This window comes from Pristiophorus japonicus, unplaced genomic scaffold (genome assembly GCF_044704955.1).
Source record: "Pristiophorus japonicus isolate sPriJap1 unplaced genomic scaffold, sPriJap1.hap1 HAP1_SCAFFOLD_858, whole genome shotgun sequence".
Lineage (NCBI taxonomy): Eukaryota > Metazoa > Chordata > Chondrichthyes > Pristiophoridae > Pristiophorus > Pristiophorus japonicus.
The window spans coordinates 150,361-178,176 of NW_027254781.1; the positions used below are offsets into that span (position 1 = coordinate 150,361).

The 27,816-nt window shown below is 44.3% G+C and overlaps 1 protein-coding gene across 1 annotated transcript in view; it reads left to right on the forward strand.

Moving 5' to 3' along the window:
* Window positions 1-27,059, forward strand: part of LOC139257514 (uncharacterized) — a gene marked incomplete at its 3' end in the record, with an annotated part of 89,143 nt that extends 62,084 nt beyond the window's left edge. Inside the window, exon 6 of the mRNA XM_070874513.1 lies at window positions 26,959-27,059. Within this exon, the coding sequence (XP_070730614.1) occupies window positions 26,959-27,059 (101 nt within the window). The remainder of the gene's footprint in view (window positions 1-26,958) is intronic.
* Window positions 27,060-27,816: the final 757 nt, after the last annotated feature.

A 27,816-nucleotide genomic window follows, 5' to 3' on the forward strand; every position in this document is an offset into this window, starting at 1 on the left:
CCCCCAGCAAGACTGAGTGAGGACTCAGGCCTCACTCGCCTCATGACTGAAGCACCTGGCATGCTGCCTTCCCTCTTACTTCTCCATCTTAGCAGAAGTGGCTGAAGTGGGCGGTTTATATGCGCATGTGCGCAGGAAGCTGCTGCGCCCTGCATTAGCGTTTACAACCAGAATAGAGAAACTATCACTGCGCATGTGCAAAATGGCTGCCTCCTTTAACACCGAACGTTTCGGCAAATTGTCAGTCGTGCAATGCCTGCCTTAACGCCAAAGCTTCTCCAGATGACTTCTTTGCCGAAACCTCCAGTCCAAAGGTGCAAACTACTTTCAGATGCACCACTGCGATTAACGTTCTGAAATCCAAAATGCCAAAAATCTAGCCCCAGGAGTCTAAAAAGATTGTTAAGCATAAAGTGAGACGAAAACCTATAAAAAATGAGTTAAACTGTCTGTACCACAATGCACGCAGTGTACGTAATAAAACAGGGGAGCTGGAGGCAATCATGCGTTGTGAGGAACCAGGCATAGTAGGAATTACTGAGACATGGTTACAAAAAAATTAGGTCCAGTGTCCTGGTGAATTGATTAACTAGGGCTGTAGATAGTACTTTAAGATATATAATGGGGGGGGGGGGGCGGTGGAGGGAACACGGGACGGAAGGGACAGATTGTGTAAACATAAGAGTGCATCAGAAAGTGGGGTCAGAGTAGGGAAAAATAGTAAAAAGACAAAATTAAAAGCTCTATATCTGAATGCACGCAGCATTCGTAACAAGATAGATGAGTTGATGGCACAAATGGAAATATTACAGAGACTTGGTTGCAAGGGGGCCAAAGCTGGGAACTGAATATTTTGGTGTATTTGACATTTCAGAAACGATAGACAGAAAGGAAAAGGAGGTGGGGTAGCTCTGTTAAGAAAGGATGAGATCAGTGCAGTAGTGAGAAATGATATTGACTCAGATGATCAAGATGTAGAATCAGTTTGGGTGGAGATAAGAAATAATAAGGAGAAAAAGTCACTGGTGGGAGTAGTCTATAGGTCCCCTAACAGTAGCCACACTGTAGGACAGAGTATAAATCAAGAAATAATCGAGGTTTGTAAGAAATGTACGGCAATAATTATAGGCGATTTTAATCTTCATATTGATTGGACAAATCAAATTGGCCAAAGTAGCCTTAAGGAAGAGTTTATAGAGTGTATCCGTGATGGTCTCCTTGAACAGTACATTGCGGAACCAACCAGGGAGAAGGTTAGCTTGGATCTGGTACTGTGTAATGAGACAGGACTTATTAATGATCTCATAGTAAAGGATCCTCTTGGGAAGAGTGATCATACCATGGTAGAGTTTCAAATTCAGTTTGAGGGTGAGAAAGTTAGGTCTCAAACTAGTGCCCTGAACTTAAATAAAGGTAATTACAAAGGTATGAAGGCAGAGTTGGTTAAAGTGGACTGGGAAAATAGTTTAAAGGGTACGATGGTAGATGAGCAGTAGCAGACATTTAAGGAGATATTTTATAACTCTCAGCAAAGATATATTCCAGTGAAAAAGAAAGACTAAGAGAAGGATGAACCATCCTTGTCGAACTAAGGAAGTAAGGGATGGTATCAAATTGAAAACAAAGACATACAATGTTGCGAAGATTAGTGGAAGGAAGAAGTTTTTAGAAACCAGCAAAGGACAACTAAAAAAATAAGAAAGAGGGAGAAGATAGATTATGATATTAACTAGCAAGAAATAAAAAAAGAGACAGTAAGAGCTTCTACAGGTATATAAAAAGGAAGCGAGTAGCTAAAGTAAATGTTGATCCCTTAGAGGATGAGACTTGGGAATTAATAATGGGAAACAGAGAAATGACAGAGACTTTGAACAAATATTTTGTATCGGTCTTCACAGTAGAAGACACGAAAAGCATCCCAATAATTGATAATCAAGGGGCTATTGGGAGGGAGAAACTGTATCACTAGAGAAAAAGTATTAGGCAAACTAATGGGACTAAAGGTGGACAAGTTCCCTGGACCTGATGGCCTGCATCCTAGGGTCTTAAATTAAGTGGCTGCAGAGATAGTGGATGCATTGGTTGTAATCTACCAAAATTCCCTGGATTATGGTGAGGTCCCAGCGGATTGGAAAAAGCCCCTATTTAAGAAAGGAGTCAGACAGAATGCAGGAAACTGTAGACCAGTTAGCTTGACATCTGTCATTGGGAAAATGCTGGAGTCCATTATTAAAGAAGTAGTAGCAGGACATTTAGAAAATCATAATGCAGTCAAGCAGAGTCAGCATGGTTTTATGAAAGGGAAATCATGTTTGACAAATTTGCTGAAGTTCTTTGAGGATGTAACAAGCAGGGTGGATAAAGGGGAACTTATATTTTGATTTCCAGAAGACATTCGATAAGGTGCCACCTAAAACGTTACTGCACAAGATAAGAGCTCCTGGTGTAAGATTTCTACATCTCTGGCATTAAATTGACAGCAAGACCGATTCTGTTAAAACAATTTGGAATAGTTTATTACACACACACATATGCACATCTATCAGAGAAACAGCAGTCGTGAACTATCCTATGGATGTACTTAGTTACAACAAATACAATGATGTTACAATTATGATTTATAAAAAAGTATACTTCTCTTCCCTCTGGCAAAGCACAAGCACTTGACGTTTGTCTTTGCTTCTGCTGTGGAAAGAGATTCCTGCTTTGCCATGTCCTAAGGAGAAGAGAGCGAGCAATCTTTTTGCTTGAGTTTTTATGTCCCTTAAGTCCATTGTTTCTCAGAAAGCCTCAGGATTGGGTCTGGTTTCCAGGGCCGTTCCTGATTGGCTTCTCCTCATACATGTGTCTGTCTGGAGGACCAGTGCCATTCCTTGATCAGATTAATGGCTTTCCAATTAAGATCTTTTCTTGTCTGGTGAGTTTCAAAGCCATGCTTCCTTTATTCCTTGGGTTCTGCCCAGCCAGAGAACACATGGGCTTGGGGAAGGTATCCATTTTGTCTCTTTCAAAACTGCAGCCTTTCCGTATAATCTACACTTTTAACATTTATATATACAGAATCAATGTTATCATCAATACACACTTTGGGGCCGATTTTCATTAAGGCCTCCGCCCGCCCAAAGTGCTGCTGCTGGCCGGCGAGATACCGGATGGTACTTTCGGCGGGATATTCATCGCCGAGGTCCCTCGAAGGTCATCGGGCGGGAAGTCTCATTCTCGGCGACAGAGGCGCTTACCGCCCAAGTGCCGCCGAGGATGGAGTCAGGCCCACGGAGGGTCAAAGATCTGAAAAAAAAATGCAGCAGTAAAAAATAAAAAAACTATTGGAAGATCTCTAGGGGACCCCATGCAGGTAAGTTGCTGTGGAAATTTAAAAAAAATTCAGGTTCTTCATACTCACCATGGGGACAGACCAGCCTGTACCCTCATTCTGCCACTGAATCCCGCCCGCAGGAATCTGGGAGCACTTGGTCATCTGCTGACATCAGCAGGCATTTCGCGGCGGCTCTCCCCTCCCGCACGCTCCAGGCCACCTCGAAAGTGGCACTGGGCAGATCAAGAAGAGCAATGTCGGCGGCAATCGGCGACAGTGCAAGGTGAGGTGATGAATTTCGGCCCCTTTTATTCTTACAGACCCCCCACCTTGAGGGGGAAATATCCTTATTGACTCCTCATATGGTTTATCTGTTCAGGGCTCGCATATCATAAACATTTAGAGGGTTCTGATAGCTCTGCTGTTTATGTTTCTGTGAAGTGGATGACCGTTGTACAATGGGTTTTAAACTTGGAGAGAGAGACAGAGAGAGAGAGAGAAAAGTGGACAGCCTGATTCGGTCCCCACCTCGTAAGGTGTATGCCACACGTAGGGGATTTACTATAGTACAATAATATCTCCAGCGGAGAGCCTCCCCTTCCCGTATCTTCAGTGCATCATCGCTTCTCAAAGCACATTGATGATGTTCGTAAGTCATGCTGCAGCTTCCATTCCTCCATCTTCTCTCGACTTCGGTCGTGGCCAGTATCGTCCCAACAATCATAAGGTTCCGTATCGTTGTCTGTAGGAAACGAGATCAGTGTAGTACTTACTCTTTGGCAGTTTTTAACTGATTAATGTGAAACCATTTCTTGTGCTTAATGCCCCTTTTCCCCGGTAACTGAATCAAATAAACCGCGGGGTTCAGTCGGTCTATAATCGTATGCGGTCCCCACCACCTGGGCTCAAAGGCAGCTTTTTCCCATAAATTGAAATCATTACTGAGTCTCCCACCTGATATTCAAAGGGACGTATTTTCTTGTCAAAGTACCTTTTAATTTGTCTTTTTGACTTCCCCAATTTGGTGGCCACAAATCGATTCATCTGATCGGTGTGATCTACCTCTTGTTCCGGTCACTTGGAACTACATGGTTTCATTGTCAGGAGACTCATCCCTGTTGGTGTTAGTTCTCATGAGCCTCCCTGTCATGGCCTGATATGGGGAGACCCCTGTTGTTTTGTGACGTGTGGACCTCATTGCCATTAAGCACATTGGCAGCATGTTAGCCCATTGAGTGGGTGGTCTGCGCGCAATTTTTTTAACATTAACTTGAGGGTCCTGTTCCCCCTTTCGATCCCTCCGGATGACTGGGGGTGGTGAGCAATATGTAATTTGTGTTTTATCCCCCACATTTCCTGCAGGTGGGTAAAAATTTTACCAATAAAGTGTGAACCTTGATCACTGTCCACTTGTACTGGTACTCTCTGTTATGTATTTAACCCCTTGCAACCTGTATTACACAACCACCAGAGGGCCTACCTGTTGGAGTCCCAAGGGATCCCAGCATCCCTTGGGAGCATGGTATATAAGCAGGCCACCCACGAGGTACCTGCATTCTGGAGTCTCATTAAAGGAGCTAAGATCACACTTTCTCATTGTACACAGTACTCAGTTTCATCCTTTATTATGAGCTTATCAATTGGCGACGAGGTAACGAATAACCGCGCGCAAATGCAAAGAACAGTCGGTATCCTGGAGAAGTTCTCAGAAGGGGACGATTGGGAGGCCTTCGTGGAGAGACTCGACCAATACTTTGTGGCCAACGAGCTGGAAGGGGACAAGAACGCTACCAAACGAAGGGCGATCCTCCTAACTGTCTGTGGGGCAACAACCTATGGCCTCATGAAGAATCTCCGAGCTCCGGCAAAACCAACAGCTAAATCCTGTGAAGAATTGTGTACGCTGGTCTGGGAGCACCTAAATCCTAAGGAAAGCGTTTTGATGGCGATATATCGGTTCTACACGTGTCAACGGTCGGAGGGCCAGGAAGTGGCGAGCTATGTCACCGAACCAAGGCACCTTGCAGGACATTGTGAATTTGAGGGATTCCTCGAACAAATGCTTAGAGACTTTTTTGTACTGGGCATTGGCCATGAGACAATCCTTCGCAAACTGTTAAACATTGAAACTCCGAATCTAAGTAAAGATAGCCCAGGCATTTATGTCCACCAGCGACAACACCAAGCAGATTTCACAGAGTAAAGAAGTTTCGGCCAGTACAGTTTACAAAATAACGTAGTTTTCGAGCAGGAATATACATGGCAGAACGTACACGCCGACTGCTGCTGCCCAACCTCAGATGACCCAGAGTCCACCATCAATCGTTAATGCTAAGCAATTAATACCTTGTTGGTGCTGCAGAGGTGATCATCGGCCCCATCAATGCCGCTTCAAACACTATGCGTGCAACAGTTGCAGAACAATGGGACACCTCGAGCGAATGTGCAGGCGAGCTGCAAACCCTGCAAACCCTGCAAACCACCACATTGCAGAGGAAGATCGATCCACTGAATCGGAGACTTGAACCGAGGAGGCAGAAGTGCAGGGGTACTCAAATTCACCACGAAATGTCCACCAATAATGTTGAAAGTTGAACTGAACGTAATTCCAGTATCAATGGAACTGGACACGGGTGTGAGTCAGTCCATAATGAGTAAAAAGGCCTTCGACAGGCTGTGGTGCAACAAGGCACACAGGTCCAAGCTCAGCCCCATTCACACCAAACTAAGGACTTACACCAAGGAACTAATCCCTGTAATTGGCAGTGCAGAATGCAATATCTCCTATGATGGAGCAGTACACGAACTCCCGCTGTGGATTGTGCCTGAGAATGGCCCTACACTGTTAGGCAGAAGCTGGCTGGGAAAAATCCGCTGGAACTGGGATGACATCCAAGTGCTCTCGTCCGTCGACGACGCCTCATGTGCCCAAGTTCTGAGCAAGTTTCCATCGTTGTTCGAGCCAGGCATTGGAAGCTTCTCAGGGGCGAAAGTGCAGATCCATTTTGTTCCTGGTACGCGACCTATCCACCACAAGGCATGGACGGTACTGTATATGATGCGTGAGAAAGTGGAAATTGAGCTGGACAGGCTGCAGCGAGAAGGCATCAGTGCGCCGATGGAATTCAACGAATGGGCTAGTCCGATTTATCCCGGTACTTAAAGAGGACGACACGGTTAGAATTTGTGGGGACTATAAAGTAACGATCAACCGTTTTTCGCTACAGGACCAGTACCCGCTACCCAAGGCAGACAACCTATTTGCAACCCTGGCTGGAGGGAAGACGTTCACCAAGCTGGACCTGACCTCGGCCTACATGACACAGGAGCTGGAGGAGTCTTCGAAAGGCCTTACCTGCATCAACACGCACAAAGGTCTGTTCATCTATATCAGATGCCTGTTCGGGATTCGGTCGGCCGCGGCAATCTTCCAACGGAACATGGAGAGCCTGCTAAAGTCGGTTCCTCGCACCATGGCTTTCCAGGATGACATACTGGTTACAGGTCGGGACACCATCGAACACTTGCAGAACCTGGAAGAGATTCTTAGTCGGTTGGATCGCGTGGGGCTCAGGTTGAAACGCTCGAAGTGTGTTTCCTGGCGCAGGAGGTCGAGTGCTTGGGAAAAAGAATCGCAGCAGACAGCATTAGACCCACCGACGCCAAGACAGAGGCCATCAAGAACACGCCGAGACCACAGAACGTGACGGGGCTGCGATCATTCCTGGGACTCCTTAACTATTTCGGTCATTTCCTACCTGGGTTAAGCACCCTGCTAGAACCCCTACATGCGCTACTGCGCAAGGGAGATGACTGGGTATGGGGGATTTCACAAGAGGCTGCCTTTAAGAAAGCCAGAACTCTGTTGTGTTCAAACAAACTGCTTATCCTGTATAACCCTTGTAAAAGATTAGTGCTGGCTTGTGATGCGTCGTCATACGGGATCAGGTGTGTGTTACAACAGGCTAACGAATCGGGGATTTTGCATTATGCGTCCAGGAGTTTGTTTAAGGCTGAAAGTGCCTACAGCATGATTGAAAAAGAGGCTCTGGCGTGCGTTTACGGGGTAAAAAAAAATGCACCAGTACTTATTTGGCCTCAAGTTTGAGCTTGAAACTGACCACAAGCCGCTCATATCGCTGTTCTCTGAGAGCAAAGGGTTTAATACCAATGCCTCTGCCCGCATCCAAAGATGGGCACTCACGCTGTTGGCATACAACTATGGAATCCGCCACAGACCGGGCACAGAACTGCGCAGATGCTCTTAGTCGGCTACCACTGCCCACCACCGGGGTGGAAATGGCACAGCCAGCGGACTTGCTCATGGTAATGAATGCATTCGAGAACGAAAGGTCCCCTGTCATGGCTCGCCAGATCAGGACCTGGACTTGTCAGGATCCTTTATTGTCCTTGGTAAAAGACTGTCCTCCATGGGAGCTGGTTCAGTGTCCCAGTGGAGATGCAGAAAGTGATTTAGCTGTTCCACAGGCGCAAAGACGAAATGTCCCTGCAGGCGGACTGTTTGTTGTGGGGCAATCGCGTGGTCTTGCCCAAAAAATGCAGAGATACATTCATTTGTGAACTGCACATCATTGTAATGATGAAAGCCATAGCCAGATCCCATGTATGGTGGCCTGGCATCGACTCAGATTTAGCGTCATGCGTGCGCCAGTGCAAAACTTGCTCTCAGCTGAGCAATGCACCCAGAGAGGCACCATTAAGTTTGTGGTCGTGGCCCCCCAAACCGTGGTCGAGGATCCATGTGGACTATACGGGCCCATTTCTAGGCAAAATGTTTTTGGTTGTCAAGGAGGCTTACTCAAAATGGATTGAATGTGCGATAATGTCTGTAAGCACGTCCACAGCCACTATTGAAAGCCTACAAGACATGTTTGCCTCGCACGGCCTGCCTGATGTCCTGGTCAGTGACAATGGGCCATGTTTCACCAGTGCTGAATTCAAGGAATTCATGATCCGCAGTGGGATCAAGCACGTCACATCTGCCCCGTTCAAGCCCGCATCCAATGGCCAGGCAGAACGGGCAGTTCAGACCATCAAGCAAAGCTTGAAACGTGTTTCGGAAGGCTCTCTGCAGACCCGGCTGTCCCGAGTGCTGCTCAGCTACCGCACCAGATCCCACTCACTCACCGGAGTTCCCCCAGCCAAGCTGCTCATGAAAAGGGCGCTCAAAACAAGGCTCTCTCTTCTCCACCCTGATCTCCATGATCACGTGGAGGGCAGGCACCATCAACAAAGTGTGTACCATGACCGCGCAAATTTGTCACGCGATATTGAGGTCAACGATCCTGTGTTTGTACTCAATTATGGACATGGTCCCAAATGGCTCGCTGGCATGGTCACAGCCAAAGAGGGGAATAGGGTGTTTCAGGTCAAATTTGCCAATGGACGAACGTACAGAAAACATTTACAAAAGAACATAAGAACATAAGAATTAGGAACAGGAGTAGGCCATCTAGCCCCTCGAGCCTGCTCCGCCACTCAACAAGATCATGGCTGATCTGGCCGTGGACTTCGCTCCACTTACCCGCCTGCTCCCCGTAACCCTTAATTCCCTTATTGGTTAAAAATCTATCTATCTGTGACTTGAATACATTTAATGAGCTAGTCTCAACTGCTTCCTTGGGCAGAGAATTCCACAGATTCACAACCCTCTGGGAGAAGAAATTCCTTCTCAACTCGGTTTTAAATTGGCTCCCCCATATTTTGAGGCTGTGCCCCCTAGTTCTAGTCTCCCCAACCTCTCTGCCTCTATCTTGTCTATCCCTTTCATTATTTTAAATGTTTCTATAAGATCACCACTCATCCTTCTGAACTCCAACGAGTAAAGACCCAGTCTACTCAATCTATCATCATAAGGTAACCCCCTCATCTCCGGAATCAGCCAAGTGAATCATCTCTGTACCCACTCCAAAGCTAGTATATCCTTCCTTAAGTAAGATGACCAAAACTGCACGCAGTACTCCAGGTGCGGCCTCATCAATACCCTATACAGTTGCAGAAGGACCTCCCTGCTTTTGTACTCCATCCCTCTCGCAATGAAGGCCAACATTCCATTCGCCTTCCTGATTACCTGCTGCACCTGCAAACAAACTTTTTGGGATTCATGCACAAGGACCCCCAGGTCCCTCTGTACCGCAGCATGTTGTAATTTCTCCCCATTCAAATAATATTCCCTTTTACTTTTTTTTTCCAAAGGTGGATGACCTCACACTTTCCGACATTGTATTCCATCTGCCAAACCTTAGCCCATTCACTTAACCTATCTAAATCTCTTTGCAGCCTTTCTGTGTCCTCTACACAACCCGCTTTCCCACTAATCTTTGTGTCATCTGCAAATTTTGTTACACTACACTCTGTCCCCTCTTCCAGGTCATCTATGTATATTGTAAACAGTTGTGGTCCCAGCACCGATCCCTGTGGCACACCACTAACCACCGATTTCCAACCCGAAAAGGACCCACTTATCCCGACTCTCTGCTTTCTGTTAGCCAGCCAATTCTCTATCCATGCTAATACATTTCCTCTGACTCCGCGTACCTTTATCTTCTGCAGTAACCTTTTGTGTGGCACCTTATCGAATGCCTTTTGGAAATCTAAATACACCACATCCATTGGTACACCTCTATCCACCATGCTCGTTATATCCTCAAAGAATTCCAATAAATTAGTTAAACATGATTTCCCCTTCATGAATCCATGCTGCATCTGCTTGATTGCACTATTCCTATCCAGATGTCCCGCTATTCTTCCTTAATGATAGTTTCAAGCATTTTCCCCACTACAGATGTTAAACTAACTGGCCTATAGTTACCTGCCTTTTGTCTGCCCCCTTTTTTAAACAGATTTGGACCAAATCAAATTGCGGTTCACCAACGACTACAAACAAACCGAAGAAGACACCACCCACTTTGACCCTCCAACACACACACAAGTGGCAACTGACATCATGGTTGACCACGAAGCCGAACTCACCATCCCCAGTAGCCCAGCAAGGCCGGCTGCCCAGCAGCCCAGTGAAGAACTGACCAATTCACCCACACCTGCATTTGTACCGAGACGATCGACAAGGGAGCGAAAAGCCCCAGATCGTCTCACCATGTAAATAAGTGTACTATTGACTTCACGGGGGAGTGATGTTATGTATTTAACCTCTTGCAACCTGTATTATACTACCAGCAGAGGGCCTACCTGTTGGAGTCCCAAGGGATCCCAGCATCCCTTGGGAGCACAGTATATAAGCAGGCCACCCAGGAGGTACCTGCACTCTGGAGTCTCATTAAAGGAGCTAAGGTCATACTTGCTCATTGCACACAGTACTTAGTTTTATCCTTTATTATGAGCTTATTCCTCCCCATCTATAAAACACTTGATTTAATAGTATTTTGCTGCTGTGATTGCGGTGTTGGAGCGGCAGGGGCATGCTTCAATCCATTTAGTGAATTGATCCACCACCACTAGGGCAGGCTGAAAATTGCCTTGCGCCTGTGGAAGCGGCCCAAAGAAGTCTATCTGGAGGTGCGTCCATGGCCCTTGAGGTGGGGGTGCGCTTTGAAGCAAAGTTCAGTTAGTGCATGCGGGAGGATTGTACTGCAGGCACGATAGGCATGGTGCCACATATTGGTCGATTGTTTCCCTCATGGAAGGCCACCAAGCTGCGGATGCTACCTTATAGAAGGTTATCAGGACCAAATAGTGCCCTGCTGTGGGGTGGGAGTGAAGGAGGGAGAGCAGTTCCTGACCCACCTCTGGTGGAATACACACCACCGGGCAGGCGTTTGGCTTTCTTTTGAACATCAGCAGAGTCAGGGACAGTGGCTCGTATGGTATTGGGAGCCCAGGCTGTTGGTTGAAGAAGGGGTCTGCCTTCCTCGTGCCAGGTGCTTACAACAGCATATGACCAGTATTATTGCAGCAGGGACTTTAAACCTAGCTGATCTTTGAGGAGCCCTTGCTAACAGCATTGCAGGGCTCAACAACTATATCCTCTATCTCCCCATCAATCGCAGCGTTCTTGGCTGCTCTGTCTGTTCTGGAATTTCCCTCACAGTGTGGACCCCCTTTTCTATGGGCTGCTACATTTCATAAGAACATAAGAACATAAGAAATAGGAGCAGGAGTAGGCCATATGGCCCCTCGAGCCTGCTCCGCCATTTAGTAAGATCATGGCTGACCTGATCATGGACTCAGCTCTACTTCCCTGCCCGCTCCCCATAACCCCTTATCCCCATATTGTTTAAGAAACTGTCTATTTCTGTCTTAAATTTATTTAATGAAGCAGGGCTGGAATCGCTATTTAAGGTATGACCAAAGCAGGCGTAACCAGGGCCCATGGACCAGGGCCTTACCGTCTGTCATACGATAGTCATTTTTGTGGTATAGGGGCAAGGAGAGCATGGTGTTTAGAGCATAGGCACTATCTGACCAAATATTCATGGATCTATCTGAGGTTTCCTTCACAGCGGTTAGAAGTGCGGCGATTTCTGCATGTTGTGAAGACTGTCTGTTGCATCTTCGCTGGATGGTTCTTTCTGGCAATACCACAGCATACCCGGTGTGGGGGGATCCCTCAATGTGATATGTTGATCCATCGATGTAGACATCTGGGGCAGCCTGTATGGGCTCTTTCTGCACAGGATGGGTCTCAAAGTTAATCATGCGGGTCCCCCTCATAGATCAGAAATTGTGGCAGCAATATGGTGGGTTTGGAAATGTTATCAATGTCTCTTTTCATAAATTCCAATGTCCATTTGCTGAGGCGCTGCAAGGAAACCCACTTTGGTACCCCACTAAACCCAAGAATGATCGTAGGGCTGTTTTGGAAGTCTGGAGAAATGGACACTCCTCGAAAGGTGACCCGTTCTTTTACTAATTGAACCTTACGGGGATTCACCTTTAGTCCTGCCTGAGCCAACGATGTCAAAGGTTTGTGCAAAAGGGACATGTGCTCCTCCATGCTGTCGGGTGCCAGCAGTAGGTCGTCTACGTACTGCAGCAAGCAGGTAGGGCGGGAAAAGTCTTTTAAAGTTGCAGCCATTCTTTTGTGGAAGATCGCATTGTGGAACCCCTGAGGAAGGCATGTCCAGGTGTAGCTCTGGTCCTCAAATGTGAACGCGAATTTGTACTGATGTTCCCTTTTAACAGGGATACTCCAGAATCTATTGGCGATGTCGAGGGTTGCGAAGTACTTAGAAAGAGCAGAAATTTGTGATAATATGGTGAGGGTTTCTCTTACTACCGGTGAGCAGGCTGGTGTTATAGAATTTAACTTTCTTATAGAATCAATAGTCAGTCGCCAGCTGCTATCAGGCTTTTCAACTGGCCATGTGGGTGAATCACCATTAAACCCTTTAAGGGTCATACAACCCTTGCCCGCCGCTGCATGGCGTTCAGGATATGGGGTGGGGATGATGGTAATAGCTGAGCCGGTATCAATAAGCATAGTCTGCTGCCAGCCCCCTTTTAAGAAAACATCTTAAATCCTCTCACAGGCGTCTTCCACCCTTCAAGATGTAGTTCGGAACCTGGAATATTAGGTCCTTCATTGAAACACCTGTGAACTCATCCCTATTTGACGTGGAAGCAAGTTATCCTCGTTTCGAGGGACTGCCTATGATGATGAAGACAACAAGGACTACTGGCCTCCCGCTATCATCACGTCGGAACCCCACTTCCGACCAATCTTTGGCGGCCGGACCCTGTTATCGAGTGGAACCTTGAAGGGATCTCTATAATGAGTGTGCATCGGCGATTGTAGGCTCTGGTAAATGATTTTGCATCCCCCCCGTGGCAATTTGAGTTTGTATGAGGGTTATCAACTGGTCCAGTCATTCATTCGTCCCAGAGGGCTTGGAGATTCGTCCCTCGGGAGCTATCTATGCGTTGCACTGTGGCATGGTGCCTGTCTGGGTCTGTTGCAGTCTTTTGCTAGGTGGCCTACCTTCTTACAATTAAAACACTGTCCCTTAAAGGGGTAACACCTAGATCCCTCCACCATTGACACTGGTTTATTTGCGGTGGATGGTGACTTCACCTTTAACTGGTCTTTTACCACCTTCCAGGTTATTTGAGCATTGCTCTCTATATCTGTCCACTGATTGGTGGGCCTCATGGCTATTCCCAGGGTGGTTTTAACTAAAGGGTGGAGTTGGATCACGAACATTGATTTAAATTGTTCCTGATTCTTTCCTACTGCAGCATTTGCGGGTGCCTGGTTCTGGGTACATTCATAGATATCGTACAGCAATTACTGAAGGCTCTGGGGGCTCTTCTGGGCGCTGCTTGGTCTGATTAAGCAGAGCCACTAAGTTTAAGTTTTGGATTCCTAAATGGTTTAGGATCTCGGTCATGACTGCATCGGTCACTGTGCCATGCTGGAGGACTGCGTCCGGCAGATTATCTTTTCGGGAAGTGGAACAGGCCAAGAGAAGTACTCGTGTTAAGTCTCTCTGTTCTAACTCAGGGTGACTTCTCCTGAAATTTGCTCACCTCTTTTAACTCCCAATGGGTTGTCCCCATCATTAATGGCCCCAACTCATGGCTACCCACCATGGCATCAGCACCAGATATGGGCCGTGAGTCGGTATGGTTACTGTTGATGTGACCATGCGTATTACGCCGTAAAGAAGTGGTTTCTACTGCTACCTCCTGTCTCCAAAGTATTCCATCCTTCACCACCCTCCTGGGGATTATACTGATTGCCTTCCTCTTCCCAATCTGTCTCCCTCTTGTCCCATTCTGCTGTCTCTATTATGGCTGCCCGTGTTATTGCAGATACCAGGGCCTGCTGCTCCCCTAACTTACTTTTTAGCCTCGCTATTTCTAGTTGGCACCGGGAGTGGTCTGCCTCCCTTTGTGGCTTCTTAATTACTTCCGTTAATGCCCCCCTAGCATCTTCTACCACTTGCCAGAGCCCCAAGTTTTCCAATTTATATATTTTTAACTCTAATCTGTTTTCATTTGCTTCAACGACGGCTGCTGTGGCATTTAAATTTGAGAGGCTTTGTTGCTGTAGCAATGAAGCTGCCTGTTCGGCCCCTCTTTCTAATTGCCCAATACTGTGGTTTAATCGATCAATTTCTTGTCTGAAATGCTATATTTCTCCCTCTCTTAATTGCCAAGTAGGTTGGAGGCCTTCTTCCTTTTACATAAGAACAGAAGAACAGAAGAAATAGGAGCAGGAGTAGGCCATACAGCCCCTCGAGCCTGCTCCCCATAACCCCTTATCCCCTTATCGTTTACGAACCTGTCTATCTCTGTCTTAAATTTATTCAATGTCCCAGCTTCCATAGCTCTCTCAGGCAGCGAATTCCACAGATTTACAACCCTCTGAGAGAAGAAATTTTTCCTCATCTCTGTTTTAAATGGGTGGCCCCTTATTTTAAGATCATGCCCTCTAGTTCTAGTCTCCCCCATCAGTGGAAACATCCTCTCTGCATCCACCTTGTCAAGCCCCCTCATAATCTTATACGTTTTGATAAGATCACCTCTCATTCTTCTGAATTCCAATGAGTAGAGGCCCAATCTACTCAACTTTTCCTCATAAGTCAACCCCCTCATTCCCGGAATCAACCGAGTGAACCTTTTCTGAACTGCCTCCAAAGCAGGTATATCCTTTCGTAAGTATGGAAACCAAAACGGCACGCAGTATTACAGGTATGGCCTCATCAATAGCTTATGTAGCTGTAGCAAGACTTCCCTGCTTTTATACTCCATCCCCTTTGCAATAGAGGCCAAGATACCATTGGCCTTCCTGATCACTTGCTGTATCTGCATACAATCCTTTTGTGTTTCATGCATAAGTACCCCCAGGTCCCGCTGTACTGCAGCACATTGCAATCTTTCTCCATTTAAATAATAACTTGCTTTTAGATTTTTTTCTGCCAAAGTGCATGACCTCACACTTTCCAACATTATACTCCACCTGCCAAATCTTTGCCCACTCACTTAGCCTGTCTATGTCCTTTTGCAGATTTTTTGTATCCTCACACATTGCTTTCCCTCCCATCTTTGTATCATCAGCAAACTTGGCTACGTTACACTCAGTCCCTTCTTCCAAGTCGTTAATATAGATTGTAAATAGTTGGGGTCCCAGTACTGATCCCTGCGGCACCCCACTAGTTACTCGTTGCCAACCAGAGAATGAACCATTTATCCAATATGTTCTTTTATACTTTGAATCTCTTTTTCTTTAACTCTCTTACTTGCGATTCTTTTAAGTCTTGTATCTCTTTTGCCCTTTGTTCATTTAAATCTTGTATCACTTCCCTTAAATTCTGAATCTCTCTTGCATCCTGCCTCATTAATTCCTCATCTCTCTGAGCGCAGTAATGTGCACTGTATGCCAAGAGACCGTTTGCCCATTTTGGCCTTAGCTCTCCTTGATTTACTTTCTCCTGGATAAATGCCACAAGCTCCCCAAAGAATGCATGTTGGCCCTTATGGAAGTACAGTCCCTGTGCCTATGCCTGTAACTCTTGTATATCCTTTATGGTCAACTTTTTGGATACTTTCTCCTGATAGACTCCCTCTACATCTTTTGCTGGCTTTCTGTACATGACCCGATCCCTTCATCCTGTGCCTTTTGAATTTAACTACTGATGGTTCCCCACTTAAACAGTTCCAACTATCGAAAGGACTGCTCTTTAAGACTTAACTTCTCCCGATCCCTTTAAAAGTTTACAGTTTAATCTTCGCAACACAGGTTAGAATCGCAACTACAGAGATTTTCAATTGTTCAAAAGAATGATCAAAAGCTGTCTCGCCAGCTCCTGGATGAGCCTCCAATCTGTAAGATCTCTAAATCTCTGGCATTAAATTGACAGCAAGACTGATTCTTTTAAAACAATTTGGAATAGTTTATTAAACACACACACACACACATGCACATCTAGCAGAGAAACAGCAGTCCTCAGCTATCCTACAGATCTACTTAGTTACACCAGATACAATGATGTTACAATAATGATTTATAAAAAAGTATAAAAAGTTATATTTCACTTCGCTCTGGCAAAACACAAGCATTTGTCCTTGCTTCTGCTGCGGAGGGTGGTTCCTGCTTTGCCTAAACACTTTTATTCTTACAACAGGGTTGGGAGTAATATATTAGCATGGATAGAGGATTGGCTAAGTAACAGAAAACAGAGAGTCAGGATAAATGGGTCATTTTCAGGTTGACAAACAGTAACTAGTGGGGTGCCACAGGATCTGTGCTGGGGCCTCAACTATTTACAATCTATATTAATGATTTGGATGAAGGGATCGAGTGTAATGTAGCCAACTTTGCTGATGATACAAAGATAGGTGGGAAGGCAAGTTGTGAGGAGGACGCTAAGAATTTGCAAAGGGATATAGATAGGCTAAGTGAGTGGGCAAAAATTTGGCAGATGGATTATAATGTGGGAAAATGTGAGGTTATCCACGTCTGTAGGAAAAAAAGCAAATTATTATTTAAATGGGGAGAGATTACAAAATGCTGTGGTACAGAGGGATCAGCGAGTTCTTGTGCATGAAACACAAAAAGTTAGCATGCAGGTACAGCAAGTAATTAGGAAGGGAAATGGAATGTTGGCCTTTGTTGCAATTGGAATGGAGTGTAAAAGTAGGGAAGTCCTGCTACAGAGCGTTAGTGAGACCACACCTGGAGTACTGCGTAAGTTTTGGTCTCCTTATTTAAGGAGGGATATACTTGCATTGGAGGCAGTTCATAGAATGTTCATGAGGTTGATCGCTGAGATGAGGGGGTTATCTTATGAAACATAGAAACATAGAAAATAGGTGCAGGAGTAGGCCATTCAGCCCTTCGAGCCTGCACCACCATTCAATATGATCATGGCTGATCATGCAACTTAAGTACCGCATTCCTGCTTTCTCTCCATACCCCTTGATCCCTTTAGCCTTAAGGGGCACATCCAACTCCCTCTTGAATATATCCAACAAACTTTCTGTGGTAGAGAATTCCACAGGTTCACAATTCTCTGAGTGAAGAAGTTTCTCCTCATCTTGGTCCTAAATGGCTTACCCCTTATCCTTAGACTGTGACCCCTGGTCCTGGACTTCTCCAAATCGGGAACATTCTTCCTGAATCTAATCTGTCCAATCCTGTCAGAATTTGATATGTTTCTATGAGATCCCCTCTCACTCTTCTAAATTCAAGTGAATATAAGCCTAGTCGATCCAGTCTTTCTTCATATGGCAGTCCTGCCATCCCGGGAATCAGTCTGGTGAACCTTCGCTGCACTCCCTCAATTGCAAGACTGTCCTTCCTCAGAATTAAGAAACCAAAACGGCACACAATATTCAAGGTGTGGCCTCACCAAGGTCCTGTACAACTCTAGTAAGACCTCCCTGCTCCTATACTCAAATCCTCTCGCTATGAAGACCAAATGCCATTTGCCTTCTTCACCGCCTGCTGTACCTGCATCCCAACTTTCAAAGACTGATGTACCATGACACCCAGGTCTCATTGCACCTCCCCTTTTCCTAATCTGTCACCATTCAGATACTACTCTGCCTTCCTGTTTTTGCCACCAAAGTGGATAACCTCACATTTATCTACATTATACTACACCTGCCATGCATTTGCCCACTCATCTAACCTGTCCAAGTCACCCTGCAGGCTCTTAGCATCCTCCTCGTAGCTCACACTGCCACCCAGCTTCGTGTCAATCTGCAAACTTGGAGATATTACATTCAATTCCTTCATCTAAATCATTAATGTATATTGTAAATAGCTGGGGTCCTAGCACTGAACCTTGCATTAGCCCACTAATCACTGCCTGCAATTTTGAAAAGGACCCATTTATTCCTACTCTTTGCTTCCTGTCTGCCAACCAGTTCTCGATCCACGTCAGTACATTACCCCCAGTATCATGTGCTTTAATTTTGCAACTAATCTCTTGTGTGGGACCTTGTCAAAAGCCCTTTGAACTGATCCAGAGTCTATAGAATGTTGGAAAATGACCACATCCATTGGTTCTCCCTTGTCCACTCTACTAGTTACATCCTCAAAAAATTCTAGAAGATTTGTCAAGCATGATTTCCCTTTCATAAATCCATGCTGACTTGGACTGATCCGGTCACTGCTTTCCAAATCCGCTGCTATTGCATCGTTAATAATTGATTCCAACATTTTCCCCACTCCCAATGTCAAGCTAACTTGTCTATAATTCCCCGTTTTCTATCTCCTTTTTTAAAAAGTGGGGTTACATTAGCTACCCTCCAATCCATAGGAATTGATCTAGAGTCTATAGAATGTTGGAAAATGACCACCAATGCATTCACTATATCTAGGGCCACTTCCTTAAGTACTCTGGGATGCAGACTATCAGACCCTGGGGATTTATTGGCCTTCAATCACATCAATTTTCCTAACACAATTTCCTGACTAATAAGGATTTCCTTCAGTTCCTCCTTCTCGCTAGACCCTCGGTCCCCTAGTATTTCCGGAAGGTTATTTGTGTCTTCCTTAGTGAAGACAGAACCAAAGTATTTGTTCAATTGGTCTGCCATTTCTTTGTTCCCCATTATAAATTTACCTGATTCTGACTGCAAGGAACCTACATTTGTCTTCACTAATCTTTTTCTCTTATATCTATTGAAGCTTTTGCAGTCAGTTTTTATGTTTCCTGCAAGCTTACTCTCATACTCTATTTTCCCCCTCCTAATTAAACCTTTTGTCCTCCTCTGCTGAATTCTAAATTTCTCCCAGTCCTCGGGTTTGCTGCTTTTTCTAATTCATATGCCTCTTCCTTGGATTTAACACTATCCCTAATTTCCCTTGTTAGCCACGGTTGAACCATCTTCCCTGTTTTATTTTTACACCAGTCAGGGATGTATAATTGTTGAAGTTCATCCATGTGATCTTAAAATGTCTGCCATTGCCTATCCACCGCCAACCCTTTAAGTATCATTCGCCAGTCTATCCTAGCCAATTCACGTCTCATACCATCGAAGTTACCTTTCTTTAAGTTCAGTACCCTAGTCTCTGAATTAACTGTATCACTCTCCACCTTAATGAAGAATTCTACCATCTTATGGTCACTCTTCCCCAAGGGGCCTCGCACAACAAGATTGCTAATTAATTCTATCTCATTACACAACACCCAGTCTAGGATGGCCAGCTCTCTAGTTGGTTCCTCGACATATTGGCCTGGAAAACCATCCCTTATACACTCCAGGAAATCCTCCTCTACCATATTGCTACCAGTTTGGTTAGCCCAATCTATATGTAGATTAAAGTCACCCATGATAACTGCTGTACCTTTATTGCACGCATCCCTAATTTCCTGTTTGATGCCATCCCCAACTTCACTACTACTGTTTGGTAGTCTGTACACAGCTCTCATGAGCTTTTCCTGCCCTTTGGTGTTCCGCAGCTCTACCCATACAGATTCCACATCATTCAAGCTAATGTCTTTCCTTACTATTGCGTTAATCTCCATTTTAACCAGTAACGCTATCTCACCTCCTTTTCCTTTCTGCCTATCCTTCCTGAATATTGAATACCCCTGGATGTTGAGTTCCCAGCTTTGGTCACCCTGGAGCCATGTCTCCGTAATCCCAATTACATCATATCCGTTAACAGCTATCTGCGCAGTTAATTCATCCACCTTGTTACGAATGCTCCTCGCATTGAGACACAGAGCCATCAGGCTTGTTTTTTTAACACTCTTTGTCCTTTTAGAATTATAATGTGATGTGGCCCTTTTTGATTTTTGCCCTTGATTTCTCTGCCCTCCACTTTTCCTTATCTCCTTTCTACCTTTTGCATCTGTCCCCATTTAACTTTGCTCTGTCTCCCCGCATAGATTCCCATCCCCCTGCCATATTCGTTTAAATCCTCCCCAACAGCATGAGCAAACACTCCCTCTAGGACATCAGTTCCGGTCCTGTCCAGGTGCAGACCGTCCAATTTGTACTGTCCCACCTCCCCCAGAACCGGTTCCAATGTCCCAGGAATTTGAATCCCTCCCTCTTGCACTATTCCTCAAGCCACGTATCCTGCTAGTCCTACTCTGACTAGCACGTGGCACTGGTAGCACCCCTGAGATTACGATCTTTGAGGTCCTACTTTTTAAATTAACTCCTAGCTCCCTAAATTCAGCTTGTAGGACCTCATCCCGTTTTTTACCTATATCGTTGGTACCTATATGCACCACAACAACTGGCTGTTCACCCTCCCCCTCCAGAATGCCCTGCAGTCGCTCCGAGACATCCTTGACCCTTGCACCAGGAAGGCAACATACCGTCCTGGAGTCTCGATTGCGGCCGCAGAAACGCCTATCTATTCCCCTTACAATAGAATCCCCTATCACTATAGCTCTCCCACTCATCTTCCTGCCCTGCTATGCAGCAGAGCCAGCCATGGTGCCATGAACTTGGCTGCTGCTGCCCTCCCCTGATGAGCCATCTCCCCCAACAGCATCCAAAGTAGTATATCTGTTTTGGAGGGAGATGACCGCAGGGGACCCCTGCACTACCTTCCTCCCACTGCTCTGCCGGATGGCCACCCATTCCCTATCTGCCTTTGTAACCTTTACCTGTGGTGTGACCAACTCACTAAACGTGCTATTCACGACATCCTCAGCATCGCGGATGTTCCAGACTGAATCCATGCGCAACTCCAGTGCCGCAATGTGGTCTGTCAGGAGCTGCAGCTGGATACACTTCCTGCACACATAGTCATCAGAGACACTGGAAGCGTCCCTGATTTCCCACATAGCACAGGAGGAGCATGACATGGGTCTGGGCTCTCCTACCATGACTTAACCCTTAAATTAACTTAATTTGGCAACAATGCCAAAGGTTTCCTACTGATAAGAAAAGAAAAAGAAAAAGGAAAAGATAAAATTCTCACCAAACCACCAGCCAATCATTTACCCGCTTGGCTGTGACGTCACAGTTCGATTTTGAATTAAAAAAAAATCTTTTGTCCCTGCACCAGCTGACTCCTCCGACTCTAGGGTTCCCTTTTATGTGCCTCTCGACCCTGCCACTCCTGCTCCTGTGGCTCCTCCAACTCTCGGGCCCCTTTTATGGGCCTCACGATCCTCCCCCTCCTGCTCCTGTGGCTCCTCCGACTCTCGGGCCCCTTTTATGAAGAAAGGTTGAGCAGATTGGGCCTATACTCATTGAAGTTTAGAAGAATGAGAGGTTATCTTATTTGAAATGTATAAGATTAATAGATTGTTGATTTTGAGGGGCTGAGTTTAGAACTTGGGAAAATAAAATGGGAAATATTTAAAACTGTTCAACAGAGTGCAGGAACAATATATCCCACTCAACGGAAAAAACAAACTAATCACAAATGAGACTCCATAAGGGAACAACTGAGGGTAAGGAAAGAGGCATATATTAAGTACATAGTCAGCAGGGGAGTGCATGATGAGAGAATACGAAGAGATTAGGAGAGAAGTCAAAAAAACAATTAGGAATCAAAGTGGAACTATGACATTACATTATGAAGGAACCTAAAACAAAATAGTAAAATATTTTACAGGCACATCAAGACAAAAGGAAGGGTGGGATAGGAATAGGGACATTATGGAACAGACAGGATAATACCACAGACAATAAGAGAGAGATGGCAGAAATATTGAATAATTATTTTGCTTCAGTATTTACCAAGGAAATAGAACAGGTAGACATCACATTGGATGATGAGATTAGTAATGAGATAATTGCATTTAAAATAAAAAGAGTGGATATATTAAATAAACTAATCAAACTCAAAGGGGATAAAACCCCTGGTCTGGATGGATTGCAGTCACACATTTTAAAAGAATCTAGGATTGAGATAGCAGAAGCATTAATACACATATTTAATAATTCATTAGAAACAGGTGTAGAGCCAGATGTCTGGCAGATAGCTCGGTAATACAGGTAGAGCATCTGAAATCCGAAGTTCCGAAATTCGGAATGTTCCGAAATCCGGACGTCACGCTGATCTGTGGCGGGATCGTCCGAAATCTGGAAAATGTTCCGAAATCGGACATTTTTAAAAACGGCGATAGCGGTACTTTTTCTCCAAAAATACCACAAATCACTATGCTACTATTTAGATGCCCAGCAGTAAAAATGAGCGGAAGCCGCGGTCCTTGCCAACTTTAGTCCGAGGTCGATTACTGCTGTGAGGTGGGCCTAGGGAGGGGGGAAAACACCCCCAAAAAATGCCAAAAAATTAAAAAAATAAAAAAACATTTAGAAGACCCATTTCTAGCGAATTGCTGCAAAATAATTAAAAAATGAAAACTTTAACTTACCTTCTTTGCAGGGCTTCATACCTATCCTGCTGTCCCAATGGCAGCAACACAGGTTTTTCCTGGGCGGTTCTGGATTCGGGACGTCGGAAAACGTTCCGAAATCCGGAACGGCCTCGGTCCAGAGGTTTCTGGATTTCAGACGCTCTACCTGTACCTATATTCAAGAAGGGGAATAGACTATGTCCAGGGAATTATAGACCAGTGAGCTTAACATCGGTGGTAGGAAAAAAAATGGAATACTGCTAAAGGAGAAAATAGAAGAACAGCTAGATACCAAAAATATAATAATGAATAGTCAGCATGGATTTCAAAAGGGAAAGTCTTGTTTGACCAACCTCATTGAATTTTTTGAAGAGGTAACAGGGAGAGTACATGATGGTAATGCAGTAGATGTAATTTATCTAGTTTTTCAAAAGGCCTTCGATAAGGTACCTCATAATAGACTGATGAACAAAGTCAGAGAATGCGGAATCAGGAGACAAGTAGCAGAGTGGATAGCTCGCTGGCTTCAAGACAGAAAGCAGAGAGAAGGGGAAAAACGTAGCTATTCACAGTGGCAGAAGGGGGGTCGTGGTGTTCCACAAGGATCAGTGCTGGGACCACTGTTGTTCACACTTTACATTAACGATTTAGACTTTGAAATCAAAAACACAATTTCTAAATTTGCAGAGAAACCAAATTGGGGGGAATAGTCAATACTGAGGAGAACTGCATCAAATTACAAGAGGACATTAATAAACTTGCAGAATGGGCATATAATTGTAAAATTAAGTTGAACACAGATAAATGTGAGGTAGTACATTTTGGTAGTAAGAATATTGTTTATTACTTGGTGGGTGCGAGTCAAGGTGGGGTAGAGGAACAAAGGGATCTCAGTGGAAATACACAAATCACTAAAAGTTGCGACACAGGTTAGCAAGGCCATAAAAATGCAAACCAAGCACATTTATAGGGGGATAGAATTGAAAAGTAGGGAAGTTATGCTAGGGGAACCTGTATTGAACCTTGGTTCGACCACATTTAGAGTACTGTGTACAGTTCTGGTCATCATGTTATAAAAATGATATAGAGGCGCTGGAGAGGGTGCAGAGAAGATTTACAAGGATGATACCAGAAATGCAAGTGTATACGTATCAGGAAAGGATGAACAGGCTGGGTCTCTTTTCTCTTGAAAAAAGAAGGCTGAGAGGTGACCTATTAGAGGTCTTTAAAATTATGAAAGATTTTGATAGAGTGGATACAGAGAGAATGTTTCCACTTGTAGGGAAGAGAATAACTAGAGACCATCAATATAAAATAGTCATCAAGAAATCCAATAGGGAATTCAGACGAAAGTTCTTTACCCATAGAGTGGTGAAACTGTGGAACTTGCTACCACAGGAAGTGGTCGAAGCGAATAGTATCGATGCATTTAAGGGGAGGCTAGACAAGCATATGAGGGAGAATGGAATAGAGGGTTATGCTGATAGATTTAGATGAGGAAAGACAAGAGGAGGCTCGAATGGAGCATAAACACTGGTGTGGACTAGTTGGGTTGAATGGCCTGTTTCTGTGGCGTATATCCTATGTAGATTTGGAGCTAAAGGAGTGATCAGTGAGAATGAGGCTGAGTTATATCAAACCGTGGTAGGTCTGGAAGTGAGGGAGAGGCTAGCAGCAGATAGTGGTTGAGGTTGTGGCCCATGAAATAGTAATGGCAGATGAAATAGGAGGGAACATTCTAACTGTAGTATCTGATTAATCATTGATTCTTAAAGCTTATTTTGGCAACAATCAACAGTAGAAACACTAAACCAAGCAGAAATATCAGACATGATCCTATAGAAACAAAAACATTTTGGGCTGAAAATTGCGGTTGGAGGTTTCCTTCGTACAAATGCCTCTGACCCGAAAAAAATCTACGAACTACCTGTGTTTCCCGGAGGAACGTAGGATTCCGGTCTGAGGCCTTCATTCGCTGCACAGCGCACTGAAAGATGTTTTCCACGTACGAACGCAACTGTTGGAATCACATGGGCCTGGACCACCAATCACTATCTAGTATTCTCATTGATAAAAATGGGAGCTCTGTTTGTACGGGCTCTCATTATTATCAATTAGAATAAACCCATAAAACACCGAAACACATCACAATAAATTAAAAAAAAAAACACCACATATTTAAAATTAATTGAAATTAAATGTAATTAAATGTTTTAGAAAAAAAAATATTTTTTGGAAATTTTTTAAAATGTGTTTTAATAGGGTTAAAAATAAACTTACCTTAATGGACAGGATTTTTAATAAAAAAATGAGTGATTAAATTGAAATTTTCTATGCTTTAAAAGTGTTACGCTGGTATAAGTAAGCTATACACCTGCTTTTACCAGGCGTAAAAAATAGCTCAAATCTCTCCCGCGTGGATGTCCTTCTCCCAGGGATGCGTAGAATCTCTCTAAAGAAATTTTGACAGATCGGTAAAGCCGGTTCTAGGCGCACCGAGAATCGGCTTTTGCGAGGCCTCGTCGGGTGCAGCGAGGCTGCAATTTTCGGCCAATTAATTCTATAGATTTTTGATTAGTACTAGGGTAACATAAACAATATCTTCAATCTGCATATATCAAAAATAGTGCAAATAATGAAAAACCAAGCAATCAGATTCACAAACATTTGAATTGTTTATGAAATTGGGAATTTTGTGGCAGATGTACTTTGATGTAGATCATCATCATCATAGGCAGTCCCTCGTAACGAGGATGACTTGCTTCCACGCTAAAAAAGGATGAGTTCACAGGTGTTCCAATGAAGGACCTAATATTCCAGGTCCTGAACTACATCCTGTAGGGTGGAAGATGCCTGTGAGTGGATTTTTTTAACGTGGGGTGGCCGTTGCACACCAGCCACCACACGGGTTTGACAGAGCTAGGTCTTGGTACAGTGGCAAGGGTTATCCAAGACGACTGGAGAGCTGCTCTGCTGCACGGATCTAGTGTGCACACATATCGCAGTGTGGGCTGGCCCCTGGGACTACGCCTCTTTAGGCCCCGATCACATCCCTCTACAGTCTCTCGCCGCTTCTGCTGTATCTGCCCACTCTGCAATCAGCGACCTGGACCTTGATGACATCCCTCTTCGCGCCATTGCCCTCCTGCACCAACTCACGCTGTATCTTGCAGTGGTATGCCGCCACGCTGCTCATGGCCGCCGCTCGCCACTCACCCTATGGCCCCAACCTGCCGCTAATGGGCCACAAAAGGAGCGGTGAGCGGCGGCTATAGGCAGCATGGCGGTCCCGACCTGCGACAAGGTAAACACAATTATTGACAAACATAAGATTTGGGATATAAAATCAGTCAGTAGGGAGTAGAGTGTGAAAGGCGTCGCTAAAATCTCCACGGATGCCAGAAGGTATCAGAAACCTGCCTTGTGTCAGCTGTGACTCAGTGGGCAGCACCCCCGCCTCAGAGTCAGAAGGATGTAGATAGATATAATGTGTTTGTAAACAATAATCAATTGAGAAAGTATCACTTAGAAATTACTGTTGCTGTTTAATTTAAATGGGTGAATGCTTAAAATTATGATAAAGGCATTTCATATGATTGTGCTGTTTTTCTTCTAATATTGTCACATGTACTTTCTAGGCTTATGTATTCAATACAGTCACACTGTGTATTGATCAAGAAAGAGATGTTAGGGTTAATGTGAATCAATCTCTGAAATCTGTTTGGCTGCTGTGAAAATGAGGTAATGTATTGGGTTGAAATAATAGCAGGATGGTGTCAAAATCGTACAGTTATATTATTACTGTATAAGTCGTTGGTCATACATCGGGGTGCCCTACATAGTTCTGGGCACTAAATCATGACAAGAATATTATTGGCTTGAGAGATTAGAGTCAAGCAACAAAGATAATTCTCAATATCAGGAATTGAAGTTATGAGGGAAAGAGTTGTTTTTGAAACAAGCATGTTTCAAGATATGAAGGGAATTGACAAAATTGATCCAGGCAACTTGTTTACTAGGGGACGGAGTTTAATAAGCAGGAAATTGGGAGTAAGACAGACAGTCAAACAGAACACTTTTATCCACTGCAGCATAGCTGGACATGTACCAGCAGTCACAGAGCATGTTCATGTCTACTGTGAGATTTGCTTTGATTTATTATCTTACACTATTTCTCTCTTTTACAGTAGACTTTCATAACATAATTGAGCACTGATTATAATCTATAGAAAATCCAATAATCTCAGTTACAAGCGATTTTGTGAAAAATTTGACTTGTTTTTCAATTGGGTTTGCGTGTATTTGGTACTAAGATGAGTTTTCTAACATTTGAATAATGTCAACTGTATGAAAAATATAATGTTGTTTATATCTTTTAAGATGGAGGAGGCCGTGGAGAATGAGAAAAAATCATTTGATTCACTCCGCGGTTATTCTGATGGAAAACGTATTACTAGTCTACAACCTTATTTGCTTCCAGTGTAAGTACAGCTACTCATTATGAACTATGAGGGTTAAGACTGCTTCAATTCACTTACTTGAACCTAACGCTGTTTGTTTTTTTAATATTATGCGATACTTTATTGACTTTGCACTGCTGCAAATGAACTTTGCTCTTAGTACTGCGTATCGGAAATTCGAATTGTACAATGGAGCTGATTTTTCAACTCAGTTAAGATGATGGTTAGAAACTTGTGCACAACATGCGAGTGAATTTCTGATCACTGATTTTGGTGGACGAGGCTCCCCGTCATCAGTGAAAAGTCAGAAAATTGCTCCTGATACTTGTATATATTGCAATGTTCAGATAGACGCTTAATAAAATTATTCAAATGGGTAGCCTCGCTGCTGGCTCAGGGCGTACAATAAGATGTAAATATATCCATATCAAGATGTTTCATTAAGTGAAAACCAGTGGTTAAAATTTAATTTGCATTTGGATACCAGTAAGCAGGGTGTTCTTCCTGGCCGGAGCGCAATATGCAGAAAGTAGTCTCGTTTGTATCTGTTCGCCTTGCATTACTCCAAACAGGTACCAGTTTCAGAACAGCACCTCTGATATAATAATACTGTTAGACTGCTGACACGACCAAGACCCCTGCTGTGGTCAGTTGTTTGTTTTCAACTCATAAACTGTGATTCTAAGTGAATGCTGGTATTACAGGAATAAAACTATTGTTTATTCTTATGTATAAGATGACCCATGTACAAGTATAGGGTTCTGCCTAATCACTTGGC